We start from the raw sequence: 20327 nt of genomic DNA, 5'->3' as shown, positions 1-20327 counted from the left end.
TTGTAAATGTCTAACTGGCATTTGGGCAGGGGAAGTGCATCTTCCTGGCTTCCCTTTGCTTACAGTCCTCCCTGCTTTCAGGATCGAATAATGCCTGAATAGAGTTAATATCAAACCCTTCCATAACGTTCACATGTCCAGGTAGCCAGGTAATCACAAAAAGACAAGAGCAGATTCGGAGCCTTAGATGGAAACAAGGTTGGTACCTGATCCTTCGCATGTCTGTGAATGTTCTGTGCTGTCAAGTTGGAACCGACTTATAGCGACTCTAATAGGGCTTTCAATGTAGGTAAGATATTTAAGGAGTGGCTTTACCAGTTCCACTCCCCTAGTGAGTTTCCATGTCCAAGTGGGGAATTTGAACCCTGTTCTCCAGAGTCCTAGTCCATCACTCTTTCCACTACACCATACTGGGAATCCCTTGCATACTTAGAGGCAAATCCTGCTGTATTTATCTTCAGGCACAGGTACTAAGGACTGCAGTATAAATACAAAGTCACCATACAAAGAAACAGATGCTGAGGAAGTGTTCTGTTCTAGATGGCTTATATTCTCTGTGGCATATGCGCAGATACACAAAGAGGCCTCTTAAATGTACTCTGCCAGGTCCTTTCTAATTCACCTTAACCTGACTTCATGCAGCAGCCCTTACTTTCTTCACCACAGAAGGCACAGGCAGGCTGTGATTCAAGCAGAGGGCAGGACTCATACCACAGTGGCAGGATGGAGCATTCCCTTTGTTCCCTGCTCAGATCACAGGGCAGCCACTCAGAAAGAAATGGGAAAATCATGTAATTTGTAAAGCACCAAAGGAATGCAAGTTTATTTTGCTCTACAACTACCCAGAAAAAAGAAGCAGACTTCGCAGTGTTGATGCTTGATTATGTTTCCCCTTGAATGTGGTCGTGAGTATTTCTTGCTTACTTTTACCAGTGGCTTCTGTTGTTCTTTCGATTTATATACCATCTCATAGTGCTAGGGCACTCTGGGCAGCTTACAACTTAATCATGCAAGCAACACTTTTCGCCGCCACCCCCCCCCCCCGGTGAGCTGAGTACTCATTTTACCAACATTGGAAGGAAAGCTGAGTCAACTTTCAGCTGTCTACCTGAACTTGGGATCAAATTCTGGTTGTGAGCAGAAGCTTCACTGCAGTACTGCAGTTTAACTACTCTGCCATAGGGCTGTGGATGTTTATAAGAATTCTGAAAGATTGGGGTGGGGAGATAGAGGTGTTAGGAAGACTCACCTGAATTCTGTCGGGCACTCCTGTGCTGTCCATTCGGCTGGCTACATTCACAGTGTTCCCCCAAATATCATACTGGGGCTTACGTGCCCCTATAACCCCAGCTACTACTGGACCAATATTGAGCCCTGGAAGAGAAATGGCAGTGGTGAACTGACTTTGATTTTCCCCCTCCTTTATACAATCACATCTGGACAGGGGACGGCAACCATGGAAGTGATCCCTCAGGGCTGAACTGGCGAGGCTTTCATTCGGAATTGCTCCCTTGCAAAACCTTTGAAGCTAAGTGAGAAAAATGGGTCATGTGCTAGAAAGCCTTGTATAGTTTGCATATGTGGCTCAAAATAATTTATGTAATATATAATACGCAGGATGGCAGATTGTTGCATTGGCCTCACAAAAATTATATTCTGAAATGGTTTATAAAATAGGAAAGTGTCATTTGTTTTTATAAAAAGGCAGCTTTGATATTTGGACTTAAAGTGATTTTTAAAAAAAACACGCCATAAAAGTACAATTCTGTTCTATTTCTTTCAATTGAAGCATTGAGCATTTAATATTTGTCTCATTGAAATAAATGTGATTGCACAGCAATCCTAGAGATGTCTACTCACATTCAATCCACACCAGGCTTGAACAGTCCATTCCTGGGTAAAGTAGTACAATACTGCAATGCTTTTTCATTTATTTATTTTTTAATTCTTAATTTAAATTTTTTTTTTTGGCTCTGGTGCAAAATAATAACCTTTTTTTAACAATACAAGAACAGCTGTTCTCCCAAGAAAACTAAGTAGCAGCAGCAGCAGTAAGCCATGGAAGGGCGGAGACTGATGCGGAAAAGCATTCCTAAGGAAACATCATCAAATGACACCCACCCACAAAGTGGGTCAGCACCCATCAACACAAAGCACAGTGTGCTGCTTAGATACTGCTCCATAGCACTACAAGCACTCTCTGGGCAGTTTACAATTTAATTATGCAGGCGACACATTGCCCTCCCAGCAAGCTGGGTACTCAGAAGGATGGAAGGCTGAGTGAGCCTTGAGCTGGCTACCTAGGACTGAACCCAGGTCATGAGCAGAATTTTGGCTGCAGTACTGCAGTTTAACCAATGCACCACGAGGCCTCTTGTGACACAGTGCTCGGGTCTGCAACAGCAGATCTTGTACTGGATCAAATTGGATCAAAACAGAACAAAAATGCACCATTACCTGGCATATAAAAAACACTAGAAAGCAAGATTTTTTTAAAAAAAAATTTGGTCCTACTTTAGCTCTGTGCACCTAGTTTCAACCTTGTGTTATGTGGACAGCAGGATGTAGAAAGAGTGTCATGAGAGCATGGAAGATTGATGGGCCGTGGGAGTAAGATTTCCTGGGACCACAGGCTTGCACTGGAAGCCCCAATAAATGTAGTTTTTCCTCTAAATAAACATGCATAGGATTGCAAACTTACATTAGCACATAACCTAGTCAAAACGTGATGGACAAAATGCAAGCAAAATGAAAAATGCAAGTGAAAGGAAGCCTAAGGATAGTCTTCTTTTAAGTTGCTATCTATCTATCTATCTATCTATCTATCTATCTATCTATCTATCTATCTATCTATCTATCTATCTATCTATCTATCTATCTATCTATCTATCTACCTACCTATCTACCTACCTACCTACCTACCTACCTACCTACCTACCTACCTACCTACCTACCTACCTACCTACCTACCTACCTAATCTAATCTAAAAGAGAGACAGATTTTAGGTGTCTCCCAGGCAGGCTCATAGAGGGAGATACAATCTTTTAGACAGCTGGGACCCAAGACGGTATCTCCCTCTCTGAGCCTGCCTGGGCATTAAGATCATCAGAAGAGGTCTTTATCTCAGCCCCACTATTATCACCGGCATGCTTGGTGGGGTCACGGGAGAGGGCCTTCTCTGTTGCTGCCCCCAGACTTTGAAACTCCCTCCCATGGGAAGCTAGGCTGAGTTCAGTTCTCCACAGGAACAAAAATGACATTCTCAAAACATGCAGCATATGTGTGACCCTGTTTCTGGAACCAAAGAGAAAGCAGTTCTGACAGCAGTTCTCCACTATAGCCTACGGAAATTTTTCTGGCTCCCTCGCTGGGCATTTTTAAAAGCCATTTAAAAACCTGGCTCTTTAGGCAGGCCTTCCCTCCAGTCAATTAACTCTTTTTCTGTTTCTTTAATTTACCCCATCTTGGTAATGTATATAGAAATTTTGTAGGATTTTATTATGTATGTCTATTGTTATGTTTTACCTATGTAAGCCGACCCGAGTAGACTTTGTCTAGGGGGGCGGGGTATAAATTTAATAAAAGTAAAAAGTAAAGTAAGTAATAAAAAGTACTAATATGGTAAGAAAAGACCATGTTTCTTCTTTGGCTTGCAACCTTTCCAGTGTCAATATTGCTACCTATTTATCTGCAAGTGATAACATTATGTACCGGGGTCAGCCTTCTGAATAAAAGAGTACCAGTGCTGCCAAGTGACTATATACTAAGAGCACTGTCCTTTTCAACTATTCTGCATTCAGGAGATGTAGCACCAATTAATGTGTGGCATTTAAACCCTTAAACATACAGCACAGCCAGACCGGATGAAATTCAGGAGCCCCAACGTCAACGATGATCTTTACCTATTTTCATCTGGAAGTTGTTGAAGGAGTGCTCATTGATGTACTTCATTTGATCCATCAACCTCATCGCAAAGTCAGCCAGGGCCTTGATATGAGTTTTGCCCACTTTATCATAAGTGGAATCATTAAGGCCAGAAGCAGCCATGTATGTGCTACCGATCGTCTTGATCTTCTCCAGCTGCCGGAACTGATCCTCGCTGATGATCTTAAAAGCCAAAAAAGAAGAAAAATTAGCGAAAAGCACACCATAAACCATGACAAGTTTTATGACTGAGGGAAGGGGAGAACCATTTGAATGTTGTTTTTTAAATTCCTGTGTCAAAACAACTGTTTTGAATCCTGGACACTATTTGCTAGTTTATCTCAGCGAGGTAAAATATTGGGCTGGCCTTGCTTATGGTTGTGTGCAAGCTGACTGGCTTAGGACCAATGATGCTGAACATCATATGGGATGGAGATAATCTTCCTTAAATGTCTTTCCATGGTGTTTTCACTGGTTGCATATGGACAAGGCAATGCAGGCAACAGGATAGCCTCAAGAGAACCATGAAATTAGTTCAACCAGCCACACCAGGCTTGCAAAGCAAATACCTTTTGGGACCACAAGCCACATATATTAATTAAGAGTCTCTTTAGGGTTCACGCTCAGTAGCACTTTTGAGTTGATCTATAGCTGCAGCAGAAAACAAACAAATATGTACTTCAGTTGTTACCTCTAATGTATAAAGGAAATTTAAGACAGAGATATTCAGTGGTGTGAGAGCCGGGATACAACATTAAGAGTAAGACTATGAACCATGGTGCAAGCCAGTTTCAATTCCACTCCATTTTCATTTGTTTGTAATGTTTATATTTATTTATTTTTATTTATTTATTTTATTTATATCCCGCCTACCTAGTCACTTAAGACCACTCTAGGTGGCTTACAACAAGCGTGATGCAATATAATTAAAAAAATTTTTAAAAGGGGACAAACTTTGGACAAGATGGAACAGACACTAGGAGAGAGGGAAAAAAAGGGAAAATCAGGAATTGGTTGAGGGGAAGGCCTGCCGAAACATCAGTGTTTTTAATTGTTTTTTTAAAATACCCAGTGAGGGAGCCGCACGAATGTCAGGGGGAAGGTTATTCCAGAGGTGAGGAGCCACCGCCGAGAAGGCCCGATTTCTTGTCTTGTCTTTCCGGGCCTCCCTTGGCATTAGGCTCCTCAGCCTCACCTCCTGACTCATGCAAGTGACACGGGTAGAACTTGGTGGAAGTAGGCGTTCCGCCAAGTATCGAGGCCCTAAGCCGTTTAGGGCTTTATACATGAGCATCAACACTTTGAAGTCGATGCGGAATCGGATGGGCAGCCAATGCAGTGCGGCCAAGACTTCTTGAGACAATCACACAGACTGGTCCAGGGTCATTTAATGAGGTTTATAAGATTTGGCCCTGCATTCTGCAAGTCCTCATCCAGCGTGCTCATCACTGCACTTCATCAAATTTGGCAATGACTGCTCACCTCATCAAAGTCGGCAATGATTTCGTTAAGGAGCCTCAAGCATTCCACCCCTTCATTGTTGGCTTCTAGCTCTACATAAAATTCTGAGAAGTTGCTGATGGAAGCAAACATGACAGCCACACACTCGCAAGACTGGTAATACAGTTCATCATTCCTTCGCTCCTGTGCAAGAAAGTGGGCTGCCACATCCTTCGGCAAGATGTTATGGAGGAGCCGCCTGTTGTAGGCCTGCAGTTCCTCCATCTCCTCCTTTTCTTCAGTAGCCTGGAGATGGGGGTTAGGAAGAGTGAGAGACAGACAAAGATGGGGTTGTAGGCCAGGCTTGTTTATGTGGGAAATGGGTGAGAAATAAATACAAGTTTTAAGATGCCAGCAGAGTCATAAAGCCTGATTTTAAGAATGTTTGGAAGGCCTAAGGCCTAAATGTGGGTCGACCTTTGCAAGGATTTTCAGCAAATACTTTCCCCTCTGCAAGATTTTTTAAAGTCACATTTTGTGAAATCATTGGCAAGTTTTCCAAAATTATCCTCATTTGTCCTCCCACAGTCACAGCAAAGCTACTTCATTCTGATCTTATGCACAGGTGTTCGGTAACATCAGCACATCAGTCTTGTCACAACATTCTGTTCTATAAGAACAGAAAAGAGTCTTGCAAAGGACTAATAAATTTTAGCTGGCAGATGTTTTCATGGAACTGCAGCCCAGGAACATTAGTCTTTAAGGCAGTGGTAGACCCTCAGTGCTAAAGTCCAGCAGAACAGCCTTTAAAATTGGCACATTGCACCCCACAAGGCTTTGGGATTGGGCCGTTTGCCATTTTTCTGATAATCAAAATATAAATTTTGGTGTGGGGTGTAGCCTTCTGATGTTTGAGACTATATTGAAAATTCTTTCTAAAATTGATCCCTGAGACATAAACTCAAAACTTAAACAGAAGTCTGCCACAACATTCAAAACCTGCCTCAGCTGAATCATTGTAGAATTTTTATTTATCTACTTATACAATCTATAGTATTGATACATTACTTTTCTCACAAGTGTTTTCAACACGGTTAGCCCATCCTTCATCCAAAAATTCACCTGCTAACCACTCAAACATAGGATAACCCCCTTACAGCTCGTAGGTCCTTGTAAAGTATTTCTCATCCTCAGATGGAACGGGATGCCAAGAGGTTTCTTTTATGCCAGTGCTTTAATTTACAGGCACAGAATGGTAGCGCAGTACCAGCTTGAGCAGCAGCCATTGGCTTATTATGAAATGCCACTCTAATTAATATTCAGAAGTGCACACCTGAAGCTTCCAAAGGAAATCAAGCCTGGCTGTAGATTCCACCTGCTGAGCATGTAGATATACCGCCAGGACAAACACGGTGATAACGACGGGAGTCACAATCTTCAGGGCCACCCGGGGCACAGTTGGAGGACTTTGGAAGAAAAGGAAACACACCCACCTGTGAATATTCTAGGATAGCAACCATTCAACTGGAGCAGTACATGCAAAACATGGCAACTCAATGCAACACAGCTTCTCAACTGGCTGAACTACCACCAGGTATGGCAAAGGGGACAATTCACCAAGCATCTAATCCTACCATGTTTGCTCCAAAATAAGACAGGGTCTTGTATTAATTTTCGCTCCAAAAATGCATTAGGGCGTATTTTCAGGGGCATTTTATTTTATTTTATTTTTTCCCCATGTACAACAATCTACATCTATTCAAATACAGCCATGTCATCTTCTTCTGGTTGCTGCACAATGGTGGAGGGTGGGGTTTCACTTAACTAGGGCTTATTTTGGGGGTAGGGCTTATATTACGAGCATCCTGAAAAATCATACTAGGACTTATTTTTAGGTTAGGTGTTATTTTTGGGAAAACAGTATGCAGCTCCATAAAATATTTAATTATAATCTGGTTTTTTTCCCCACTTGATCCACCACAAACATTGAAGTCCGAGTGTGCAGATTCAACTTCATTTACGAATAATGTCTCTTTTCTGTGCTTCAGGTAAAGGAAGATGCGCTGAATCAGAAATTCCTCAGGAAGGACGAATCAAGAAAAAGGGCCAGTGTAATATTACTGCATTTAATTTATCTTCCACAGTAAAGGAAAGGAGATGGGAACCAAATTCTGTCCTACTTCACCCTCTCTCCTCTTGTCTGAACTGAGGTCCAATTCCTTCTACCCAATTTGACTGTACACTTTTAAAATTGTATTTTGTATATTTTAGCCACATAATATGTTTTATGAATTGTTTGTATATTTTTAAACTGCATTTTGTATATTTTAGCCATAAATATGTTTTATGAGCTGGTCACCTGGCCGTAATAAATAAATTCAAATTCAATTCTACCCAATTAAGAGTTAAGGCATCGCTGCCATTAACTATGGCTAACACTGACCAGTGTTTGAAACAAGTTGCCAGCTGGAATCCGAGGGAGCCTTAGCCATAGACAGGAGTGGAAGGTGGTGGTGATGGGATGGCCGTGTGTAAGAAGACAGGAATGATTGAGGCTCATCCTAAACCCTTCAACCATAGTTAAGTAAAAAGCAATATTATATCTGCAGAAATCACAATCATCAATAGCACAAACATCTAATCCATACTTTAAAAGACAACTTTAGAGTGTACTCTACAAACCCAGTCCCTGTAACTTACCATATTATATTTCCTGTCCAATTGGAAAACACACTGAAACAATAAAGAGAGAGAAGTTTAGGCACTTTGTATCATTTCCTTTGCCATCTTTTTATGACACTGGCCTTTGCTCTGTCTTACTAGTCTTGCATTTAATTTTTTTTACCGCACTCCTTGCTACACTAAGAGTATAAGTTGTGAGCCAGGAAGGTCCCGGTTCAGATCTCATTCATTACAGTCCCTGAGCAAATTAGTGTCTGTCAGACCACCATCAGCAATATTAAGAGTAATGGCCTCGAAGGTGAAAGTGTAACCAAAAAAGGAGTACTAAGGCAAATGAATAAAGCCCGAGAAATCATAAAACACATCAGATGCAGAAAGCTAGAATGCTTCTCATAATGAGAAATGAAAAGTCCAGATTCTTACAGCTGATTTATGCAAGGGAAAACAAATGGAAAAAGTGCAAGGAAGAAAACTTTGTCTTGAGTGAGGAATCTGGATGACCATTCAGAGCTGCTGGAGTCTGAGCCCTTCAGAAGCATAATATGAACCATTACCATGATTAGTAGCAGCATTAGCAGTGTTCTTCACTGATGAAGTTGCCTTTTTTTCTTGTGTCAAATAATCTGTGTTTTTCCCCATCGAATAGGCAACTGTGCACTTTACGGTAAACAAAATATGCATGTACTACATGTGTGTCAATGGGAGAGAATACCCAATCCAAGCCTGCTCTGGATTATGTGCATGATTGTTGACCAATGTTCACACCAATGAAACTAAGAAGGGAGATATTTCATAGCTCTGGGTACGCACTGTCCTAAAATGCAAGGTGGATTGAAGCAGAAGGAAGGATCCTTTATGTTATGACACACTGAAAAGTCAAGCCTACAAACATGTCCTGATGATTTTAATGAAACTCAGTTTCAAGTACAGGCAAGTTTATGGCTTTAAGAAACTTGAAGAAAGCGTGCCTCCTTGGTGAGCATTAGCCATAGTTAATAGTTCAAGCACTGCCTATTTCCAGGGCCTCTTTTTCTGGTATGTGCATCTCTGTTCAATCCACAAAGTGGGCATGACACAGCCAAGTGGGCTATATTGTTCTTTCTCCTTCCTGGCTGCTACTGTTTATCACATACCACTTCTCCTGACATTCTGAAGTGGGTGCTTCTCAGCCTCATTTCAGAACACTGGTGTATGTGTGTGTGTGTGTGTGTGTGTGTGTGTGTGTGTGTGTGTGTGTGTGTGTGTGTGTGTAGAGAGAGAGAGAGAGAGAGAAAGAGAGAGAGAGGGAGGGAGGGAGGGAGAGGATGTGTGCATGCTTATGTTTCCCCACGTTACAGGGCAGGTGGACTGTAGCGTTAATTCCACATAAACCGGACTGTACAACTAGACTGTCAATCTGACATCTTCTGGTCAAGTTCACAGCCCAAGTAGTAAGTTGGGTTGCTTGGTCTTTATAGTGACTTTCAGTTTCTCTCCCTGATTTTTCTGGTCATGAATTTCAGTACATTTTCAACCTTTCCTCCAAACCTTTGAGGGCTCTCTAATTCACTGCTTCCAAATGCTGTTTCTTCCAAGGGAGAAGGGACTCGGGCAGTTTCAATTAATAAGACTGCCACATTCCCTTCATCCTTTGAAGAAACAGCATTTCATGTTGTTGCTTTTGCTGCTGTTGCTAATGTCCTGGTACAATTTTGCAGCACTCCTGTTCTAGCAGTTACATTTTGAAATGCAGGAAAAATCTAAATGTCAGTTAGAGGACCACACTTTTATAATACTCTCTATATACATTTACATAGAAATAAGCATTGACGTTTCCAGTGGGATTTATTGCTGCTTTATAAGCAAAGAACAGCAACAGGATGAGGGGGAGCAGGACTTTATTAGCCTGGCACAACATTTTGCTTTCAAAAATGCAGAGAAGGCAAAGAGGGAAAAATATCTCGGAGACATAATTCAGCTTTCCAGGAATGACATCACCCTCTGCCACAAAAAATGGTATATTTTCCTGTCTATGTCTATTACAAAATGGTACAGCTTTTCTTCTTTCTTCCTGCTTACTGGACTTATGGTTAAAAAATCCTCACACAGTCTCATAACATTAGTGCAGTAGTGGGAAAAACCCAGTTTGATTGCAAACAAATACCAGTTCTGTCTGAACACCCTGCAACATTTCACAAAGGAGGCACAGCGTTTGCATAGCGAAAGCCTGTACATGTTGAAGCCTCTACATTCCACCAAATGCAACATTCCCTGCATTTAAATATCAAGGCATCTTGGACCCGGGAAGTATAACGTGCAACTGCTCCACCAGATTATTGCTTCATTTTTTCGTTTTGAACACTATGTGGCACTATAACCACTTCCAACAAATTCATCCTATTGTTGAGGACCAGTTGATTTCTGCCCTTGAGTTGAATTTTTTTTTTTGAAGCAAGAATGTGATTGCTGGTGAGTGAAAAATACTTTCAGAAAATATATCATAATTTTGTGCTAGTGAGTGAAAAATACTCTAGGAAAGCTACTGGGCAAGGTGCAGTAAACTGGTGCTGCCCAGACAAACCAAGGGAAGAGTGCTGGTGGTATAAAACTCCTGAGGACATATACGAGGGTCAAGTGTGGCCCTCCTGGTGTTGTTGGGCTTCACCCTGTGCCACTCTGACTAGCGCAGAAAAAAGTGAGGATTGCTTGGAGTTGCATTGGGAGGGCTACACCTTGCCCAATCCCTGTCCAACTAAGCAGTGGGCAAAACTGATTAGATTTTTAGTAGGTGAAAGCTCTCTCTCTCTCTCTTACTTTCTCACTCACTCATTCCTACTGCTGAACTGGAAATCACAGTCTTAGAATTTTTATTTAATTTATTTAAAACATTTTGACCCCACCTTTCTCCTTAAAAGGACCCAAATTGTTTAGAAGAACAGATGCCTGGAGGATCATCTGAGCTCTTGCGGTCACTTCTTCTGCCAAGTTATCAAGTTATTTAGTAATACTGGAAATGGAAGGATACATGTCCCTTTTTGGTTTTCTTTGTGACTCCCTGGAGATTTTCCATGTACTTTGTCAAAACTTTTCAGACACTTTGTTGTGGCAGATCTGTGTAGCCAGATTGCTCAAGAAAGGACAGACACTTTGTCATCTAATTAATGTAACTCTGGATCAATTTTTCCCCTGTTCTGTTCTTTTAAACTCATTCTCCATGTAAATTTTGTCCAAAATCTATCTCTTTCATTCCTCTGTTTACATTCCTTATTGAGCCAGTCAATGAATGGAATCTTCAGGATTCTCTTCCAACTATGATTTGGCCACCCTACTTTTCTTGTATGGTTAAATCTTTGTCTTCTTGTACTGTCCTGAACTTTATCATCTCCCTTTCCTTTGCTTCTACATCTGAGCCCGAAAAGTTGCTTCTAAAAAGTAATTAATCTCCATTTCTTTTTACAGTGTTTGACAGTTAGATCATGTTACTAATTAAAAGGCCTGAGAGGCAGCCCACTGCATTACATGCTACATCACTTACTGTACTTTTTTTTGGTCACTTATTCTATTTTAATGTTTCTGAGGTATCTCACAAATATTTTAAAACAAGTACAATTATTATTTTTAAAATCCCATAAACCCTTAGGGTTGGTAAAATATTAACTGAAAAAAAAGTGAAAAAATAGTTCTAAAAAGTAATTCTTTTGTTCATGTTATTTATATCCTTCATGTCTACTTACAAAGGGATTCAAGACTGCTTGAAATGCCTTGGAATGGCTTTAAAGGGTAAGTTTAAAACTAAATAGAAAATATCACACACAACCACTTGTCACACTATTTTTAAAATGTAATTTCACTATGCCAAATGAGTAATGAATCTCCTGTAACTGAACTGCTTGCAACATGCTATTTCCACATGTGGCTGTGTGCTGACTACCTCTGTATAAAGAAGTAAGAAGTGACAAATGTGTGACTTCCTAATTAGTGTGCATACCATATACAAAGTAATTAGGTGGATCCAGGCACATTCCCAATTAAATTAACATGAGACAGCATCTCTCCATCTGGAAGAGGGTAGACTGTGGCTGTCTGGCTGGACTAGATATTTCCCACAAGTCATAAATGATCCACCATGCAATGAAGCTGAACCCATAAATGTAATTTTCAAAAGAAACAGAACTCATTTGATGAGTCGCAAGATTGCAGTTCCAACATTTCTTGCTGGGAAAAAGAAACTGCTTATTTACTCGACCTTACTTACTACTGACATCTTGATTGCATGGTGATGCAAATAATTGCTTTTAAGTGCTCTAATTCCGCCTACTCTCAGCTTATCAAAATCCTTTGCAGGATAAAACACTTAAAAGATGTTTTGTTTTCTGATTATTTCTTCCAATGATTGCTCGTACTTTATCATCAGTTTTGTTTATAAGTGAAGAGTGGGAAACACACCCAAATGAATTTATGTCAGCAAAGCAATTAAGAGAGAGAGGAAGAGACAGGGGTATGGCTGTGGTTCAGCCAAAGCAAATTTTTATTTTTCTCATGTTGCTTTGTTTAATGAAGACAAAGAAATTACTAATATAGTTGCTCACTATACTTTAAGGCAAGGTTGGAAAAAAGGCAGAGCAGAATGTACTGGTAGATCTCTTGGTGATTTGTAGGAGACTGGTAAGGGTTCAGAGTCTCAATGTTCTATCAACAGCAACAACTAAAAAGTCTAACTTGTATGTTAGGTTCTTAGTGAATGCTTGGCAGCCCGAGCAGCAAAGAGCTCAAAAAGGGCCATCATGTACCATCTCTCCCCCAGAGGCACAATGATTCTTCCCCCTGCTTGGACAATGGGTCGGGGCTGTATGGCAGGGAACCAGCAGTGGACTTCTGCGCAAAAGGATTTATTAGCTTAATTCTCGTTTTGTTGTTATGTGCCATCGAGTCAGAACTGACTTATAGCAACCCTAATAGGACTTTCAGGGTCAGATATTTAAGGAGTAGATTTACCAGCCAGACCCCCAGAGAGCTTCGATGAATGAGTAGGGATTTAAACCTAAGCCTCCTGAGTCCTAATCCACTGCTCTATCTCCTACACTACACTGGGTATATCTGTGAAGATTCTTGGTCATCCAGGTGAGGTCATCTGGAAGTTGGGTCATGGCAACTGGACTTCTTTCTTATTAGGTTGAAACATTTTGCTACTCATCTAAGTAACTTCTTCAGTCTGAGGAGAGTTGGTAGGAGATCCCTGATATATCCTCCATGTTGGTTTCACTTCCCCCTGGTCTGAATAGGCTTGTTAGAAGGACAAAGGACTGAGAGTGAGGGATAATTCCACTTCTGCAGATCTCCTCCACCTATTGTCATGGGTCAGTAACAGTTTTTAACTGGGTACTGATCACAAACATCTGGGCAGATCATTTGTGCAGAAGCAAGGAATCTTGTTTCTTGAAATTTAAAATATTTTTATCTGCCACAGCCACTGTTTTTCTCTTGGGTCTGTTAACTAGATCAAATATTGGATTCTGTCTTTCTTTAAAAAGGAAATACGATACTGCAAGCTTTACATCTCCTTAGTTTAATTTAAGGGAATTATGAAAACCTTACAGGATTGAAGGGTATCCACTAACACCAAAGATTGTTCATTAGTTGAATCAGCTGAATTGTTGCAATCTAATTTTTACTGTAAATTCAATGATGACTTGAGGCCCAATCTTAGCCCAAGTCACTGTTCCTTGCTTCCACAGCACAAGCTTGAGCACAGTTACATGAAAAAAAGTCCCCTGGCATTCAATGAGGTGTACTCCCAGCAAAGCAAACATAGCACTGAAATGTTGGGAGGATCAGTTGGTGAAGATAAAGACAACTCACTGCTGTCACCTGTTTAATCCATCTCTTTACATGCTGGCACTTGCTGCAACACTGGGACCTAATTCTTTACATTACCAGAAGCCAGAGCTACTTTAGCATGGCTATTCTTCAACCCAGAAAACACTCAAGGAAGGCATCCTTTCTTTATGGTGGATAGAGCCAGGTGGTTATATCCTGTATCAGCACGTACTGCCATCCCCAAGTTAGGGAGAGGCTGAAGCAAAATGCAACTGCTTCTTCAGGCACTCCTGGATAGCTTCATTCAAACACTCCTGGGAGCAATGGGAGAAGAGGCTGCATTGATGTGATCCCCACTGACATCTGCTTAATTGTGAGGTATTAGGTTCTTAGCTGGCTACAGGCATGGTTTGCCTTCTCCCTCTTGAAGCCTAGGTAATCCAGAGGGCTGGGAAAGCTTTCAAAGCAGGTTTGAGGGTGACATGGAGATAAAGTGTTTCATGGCATCGGCATGACCTTGGATTTCAGCCATACAGTAGAATCAGGTATAGAAGAAACAGAATAGTCATGGGCAACATTCCCTCTAATTTTTGGCACCACTGCATAGGAGCCTCACCCTGTGCGTGGGTGCAAGGTTCCAGCCGAAACCAGAAGAGTGGGTGCAAGGTTCCAGCCGAAACCAGAACTGAACGAGCACCAACTCTGGCTGCCGGAGTGCAGCCCTGATGGAGCTCTTCATGTGCAGCTTAAAAGGAACGCTGGTGATGGGTAGTAGAATGGGTTCTATTATTTCAGACCTCAGATTGGATTTTGGACTGTGTGTCTGAATACAAGCTATAATGTATACTCTGTATAAGTAGAAAACTAGCACATCAGAAAACAGACTCAAAATTGTCTGTATTAGAACCTTCATCTCATGTGCTTAATTAAAGGGAACATTAAAAACACACCATTATATGCTGGTGGTATGATACGGTGGACTCCACTACCTCCAAATCCTGCCATTTTGTTTTGCTTCATATATAGACCTGGTCATCAATGCCATTACTAACACTGGCAATGGCAGAAAATGTGCCTCCAAAGATGAAGAAATAGTAGTCACAGAAGCTCCTTCTCCCTTTCTCACATTAGCATTTTTAAAAATATATATTAATCACATTAGCTTGCAGCTGAAATATGTCTACTTGGAAGACGTTCTGTTGGAATTAAGGCCAGGAACAGATATTAGACCTAGCCTGCGGTGGGCAGAGGGAAATCCTTAACTAATGAAAGCATCTGACTGTCATATAGTGAGTTTCTCTCCCCTGCCAGGATTGCGCAAATTAGCTTTTTTTTTGTTTTGTTAGACTATTGATCTGCAGGACTTAAGCACAGGGTTTCTTTGAAGTCAGATTTCACAAACCTAGAAAGTCTGCCTGAATTACATCTCTGTAATATTAATGAGCTTTCAGTCTAAATTATGAGCTACTTCCAGTGCATTTACTGGCCTTATGTGGCAGGTTCAGGTAAATACAGATGGGCTGTAATGCCAAAAACACACACACACACACACACACACACACACACACACACACACACACACACACACACACACACACACACACACACACACACACACACACACACACACACACACACACACACACACACACACACACACACACACACACACACACACACACTTCTAAATAGAGTATAAAGTTCTGAGACAAGACTCCTAGGTGTTCTGTTTTGACTTAAAAAAAAAGAAATCATAAGCTGTCACCATGTTGAAGGCACAGACCTCCTGCCTGATGCATTCTCTCATCTGAGAAACCAATTGCCACACAAATTAGAACATTCAACAAAATAAGGAGAGAGGTCTTAATAACTTACAGTGATGACTCAGTTGTTGATACTCCACAACCCTTCTGTTTACACCAGATGTTTGCATAAAGCTCCGGGCATTGTTCTCCCAAATGGTAGATAATGTAGGGAACCTATTGCTAAACTCTCCACTTCAAATGGTACTTGAGGACTCACTGGACTGAATCCTCCTCCATATGACAAAACAGTCTGTGCACATAAAAAAGGATGGCTAGAACAAACTTGCTCTCCCCTGCCCTCTAGATTGCCACATACAGGGATCTCTGAATGAGAAATGCGCCTAGTTGTGCTTCTCCACTTGAATCTGAAGTGGCAGAACTGAGACTCGGGTTCAAACTCTCCACCCCTGCTGTTTGGGCAAACTAGATTTTAGCCCAGATTGCCTTCCCCCTAATTTATCAAAGGAACTTGTGAGGGCTTAAGGATGACCCTTTGGAGGACACTTACATAGAGTTAGCGGTAACCAGAAGTTCTGCGTTATCGAAGAGGGTAAGCCCCGGCACTTCAACAATGAGGACATATATAAATTCAATGATCAACATCAAAATGAGTTTCCCGATGCAACTGATCTGAAGAAATACAGAGCAGGCCAGGAGGCTCAGTAAGACACTGTAGGTAAAATACTGTGGAGAGGAAGTTGGGGACAGGAGAAAAAAGAAAACAAAAAGAGGCATGAAATTCAGTAAAGTTCAGCAAATGCCAAGTAAACAAGGCTGCAAACTTGTGTTAAGAAGGAATAATCCTAGATACAAATTAACACCCTTCAGTTGCCATGGTTGTTTATATGGAAGCCAACACTTTAGACTCCATTAGCTCCCAGGAGAGCTGTGAAATATCAAACCCACCAAGCCAGCCCTAATATGGCCTCTCACTGGCCCGCTCAATGCAACCAATATTACAAAATGTTTCATTTTTGAGAGTACTGATTCCTAGAATCCCCTGCTCACAGGGCCACTAGCCATGTAGCCTGGAGAACTGTAGTCTGGAATGTTTCTAGGCTCTGCAATAAATTAGCAGCTCATTTCATTGTCTGACTGCAAAAACAAGAGGGAGAGGCTTTAAGCTTTTTCAGGCTGCATTTAGTGGGACAAGCTGGGCATCCTTCACTTACAGTCAAAGCACTATTCCCCCGTTTCTGTTGTCCTCATGAGCTCTTAACAACACTGGACTAAAGTACAATAGTCAAGGATTGTTCCTGATCTAACTTCTTAGAACGAGCACATATTAACTACAAGTTACAATTTGTTAAAAAAAAAACCAACAATTTTAAAGCATATTTTATTGCTAAAAGAAGCATGTGCTCAGAGGTTAAATTAGTGAGCCAATTAAAACAACAACAAAAAAGTACCCAGCTAACTATGTTGTGTATGCAACACATACAATGTCTGCAACACACTGTGATACAGGAAACTGGCTATCAGAAATGCAACCATCCACTTTTTAAAGCCCACTTAGCTTTTTTTAAAATTCCTAAACCATTCAGTAAACATAAACATTTAAAACACATACACACAACTTCAAAGCAGTAATTGGGTATGTCTTTTTTAAAATTAGTACCTTTTGAGCAAATTCTACAAACTGTGGGAAGATGTTACAGGAGATACAAGTTATTGCAGCTCATTCTCTCCATAGGAAGAGAACATGAAAAGGTCTACTGCCTTCCACACTCCACAGGCAGCAATTCCATGGCAGGCTATCATTGAAGGAGATACACTCAGAGCTTGAAATTTTCATTTTTTGGACAATAGCTCCTGGAATTACCCTCTGCCAACAATGCCAACTGTGGACACTGTACTCTAAAAAGGTAGTGCTTCCAAGATCTGGAAATGCCAAGAGAAGCTGAACATCTACAAGATCCTAAGCCTTCTCGGTCTTCAGTATCCCTGAAGGTAAAAGGTTCCCCTTGACAATTTTTTTGTCCAGTCGTGTTTGACTCTAGGGGGCGGTGCTCATCCCCGTTTCCAAGCCATAGAGCCAGCGTTTTGTCCGAAGACAATCTTCCGTGGTCACATGGCCAGTGCGACTTAGACATGGAACGCTGTTACCTTCCCACCGAGGTGGTCCCTATTTATCTACTTGCATTTGCATGCTTTCGAACTGCTAGGTTGGCGGGAGCTGCGACAATTGACGGGCGCTCACTCCGTCACGTGGATTCGATCTTATGACTGCTTGGTCTTCTGACCCTACAGCATAGGCTTCTGCGGTTTAGCCCACAGCGCCACCACGTCCCTTCCCAGTATCCCTGAAGCTGGCCACACATTTACATCTGTGCTGGATTTGATGAAGCTAATTCTCATCCACCCATGAGATGGTGTTAACAGAAGAGAAAACTGAAACAAGAGGATTATGCAGTGAGCGATGGCAAAAACACACCTCTTATACCCAGGCTGTAATAAGTCAGCAGGGCATGGGAAGCATCTTATTTTCTCTTCTTCCTGCCATAGAACATGCTGCGTCAACTGTTTTTATTTACAGTTTGTAATTTTGCATCATGACCATCAGCTGCTGTACAATCCATTCTTACGGAGAATGGGGTGATGTTTTGTGATGGCATCAATGGGCCATGGCCACATGAGAATTCAGATGGTGAATCATGATTTTGAACATTATCCCCCAACCTTCTTTGAAAAATGTATCTGTTTATTTAAGGAGTTTACTTTTACCAAAAGGACTGATACAACCCCTCCAGGAAAGCAAGAAAACACGGTAAATAGAGTAAGGTATCAGATCCCAACAGAGCTACAATAAATCGTTTCCCCCAGATGTGTTTGCTTGCTAAATGAAGGACGTTTACTACCTACGGGAATGGTAAATGGTCCTACCAAGAATTTGGAGAGACAATTATACCATATCATTCTATGTGATACATAAAGTACATTCTGTACCTTATTGAAAAACAAAGTGGGGGAGTGGTCACAGCTCCATGACAGTGAGGGTTCATTCCATGGTCTAAGGCAGTTGGGCTATGATGAAACTGTCCTTGGAGACAAAGCAGCTTCATTTCAGGCTGCACATATGCGTAAATAAATATAATAAATGCACACAGACCCACAAACATGCACACGTGGCTTCAAGCAAATACCTCTGGAAAGTTGCAGCTTGGCTGGGAGCTAGCACAGAACCCCTGTGCTGTTCCCAGGCTGTAATTGAAGGCAGAGTAGCTAATGTGGCACGTGTTCCCCTTGTGTGGGGTGATGTTATACTCTGCAGCCATGCACTTCAAAAGATCCACGGTACTGCATGTGAACTGGCAGAAAGCAAGAGACAAATATACAGTAAAGGCAAGGAGAAGTGGGGAGAAACACAAGTAATGTAAAATGAGTACGAATGCATTCAAACAGGGATGGTGAGGTGTGGCCATCCAGATGTTGTTAGATCCCTCATCCTTCACCATGTTGTCTACTGGTAGCAGAAATTGCCATAAGAAAACATTAGTGACTCATGCATTCAAAAGGTGGTTCCATACATGAGAAAACCAATCCAGTACAGGTTACTGTTGGTCTTATTAAAGTGAAACATTAATTCGGTATATAGATGTCACTGCATGTAATGATTAGCAAGTGTGCAAAACATCCATTTGCCTCTTTCTGCAACCGAGTCACAACTAGTGACTCAGAGAGGGCCTTCTCAGTAGCTGCTCCCAGGCTTTAGAATGCACTGGACCAAGAATCCAGATTGACCCCCTCCCTCTTGTCCTTCTGTCATCAAGCAAAGACTTTGCTTTTCAGGTAGGCTTTTGAGAAATAAGCAGGAGTCTCAGGAATGCTTTTATTTATTATATTTAGAGATTGATTTTTTTTTAAAAAAATTAAACTTTGTTTTGAACCATTGGTTTTAATATTGATAAATGTTTACTTTCTAAAATCCCATTTCTTTGGTATTTTTAAAACCGTTGATAACTGTATAGTTTTAATTGTTGTGAGTTGCCCTGGACCCCTTACAGAGATAAACGAGGCATATAAATAATAAACATACATAAATAGTCCCTTCATTGAATTAATACGTTATAAAACTGCCCCTGGGAACTCCGGTCTAAATCCTCCAGGTTGCAGAATCTGGTTGAAGGATCAGCATTGCTCCAAAGCGGCAAATTTCACACTGGTGAGGTTTGGATTAAAGCTCCCTTCATCCACAGACATCATGGCCAACACAGGGCCCCAGGTTGGATGTATATGTTGACAAACCATGTTGAAAAACCATGTTGATAAACCACTTACCATGTTGACAAAGGCTGAGAGAAAAACCAATATAATGGTGAAGACCCCAACTATGGTGTTATTGGTCCTGGACTGAACAATTTTCCGTGAAAGAGCCTGCAGCGGATCTGGAAAAAGCTGGACACAGAAACAAACATATTGGGAACCATGATTTTGTACAAATATTTTGCATAAAGATGAGCAGCAAGCACTGCGAAGTAAAACACTGATTTACCAAGGGAACGATTAATGCACATATGCCTTCCTCTATAGGTAAGGCAGGAAAACTCAACACTATAATTACTGGGCAATCCTGACATATTGACTTGAGACCCAGGGTAGAAATAATGGCTTCTAGACCTAACTGACTGAGAACAGACTACAAAGCAAAGAAGAATACCGTATTTTTCCATGTATAAAAT

General features: G+C 41.3%; 2 protein-coding genes across 2 annotated transcripts in view; one reads left to right on the top strand and one right to left on the bottom strand.

Moving 5' to 3' along the window:
• SEC22A (SEC22 homolog A, vesicle trafficking protein) overlaps positions 1-7763 on the top strand; it is a 50284-nt gene extending 42521 nt beyond the window's left edge. The window contains exon 7 of the mRNA XM_072985215.2: positions 7414-7763. Coding sequence (XP_072841316.1) covers positions 7414-7512 — 99 coding nt within the window. The 3' untranslated portion in view covers positions 7513-7763. The remainder of the gene's footprint in view (positions 1-7413) is intronic.
• The window catches only part of ADCY5 (adenylate cyclase 5), a 315866-nt gene that overhangs the window by 3468 nt on the left and 292071 nt on the right, over positions 1-20327 (bottom strand). The window contains exons 13-20 of the mRNA XM_020801086.3: positions 19927-20043; positions 18792-18956; positions 16157-16332; positions 8066-8098; positions 6699-6831; positions 5408-5671; positions 3904-4108; positions 1250-1374 (exon numbers count right to left, since the gene is read on the bottom strand). Coding sequence (XP_020656745.3) covers positions 1250-1374; positions 3904-4108; positions 5408-5671; positions 6699-6831; positions 8066-8098; positions 16157-16332; positions 18792-18956; positions 19927-20043 — 1218 coding nt within the window. The remainder of the gene's footprint in view (positions 1-1249; positions 1375-3903; positions 4109-5407; positions 5672-6698; positions 6832-8065; positions 8099-16156; positions 16333-18791; positions 18957-19926; positions 20044-20327) is intronic.

The sequence above is a fragment of the Pogona vitticeps genome, chromosome 1 (assembly GCF_051106095.1).
Source record: "Pogona vitticeps strain Pit_001003342236 chromosome 1, PviZW2.1, whole genome shotgun sequence".
Classification (NCBI taxonomy): Eukaryota; Metazoa; Chordata; class Lepidosauria; order Squamata; family Agamidae; genus Pogona; species Pogona vitticeps.
The sequence above is the reverse complement of the archived record's forward strand: the minus strand, read 5'-3'. Positions and strand labels throughout refer to the sequence as shown.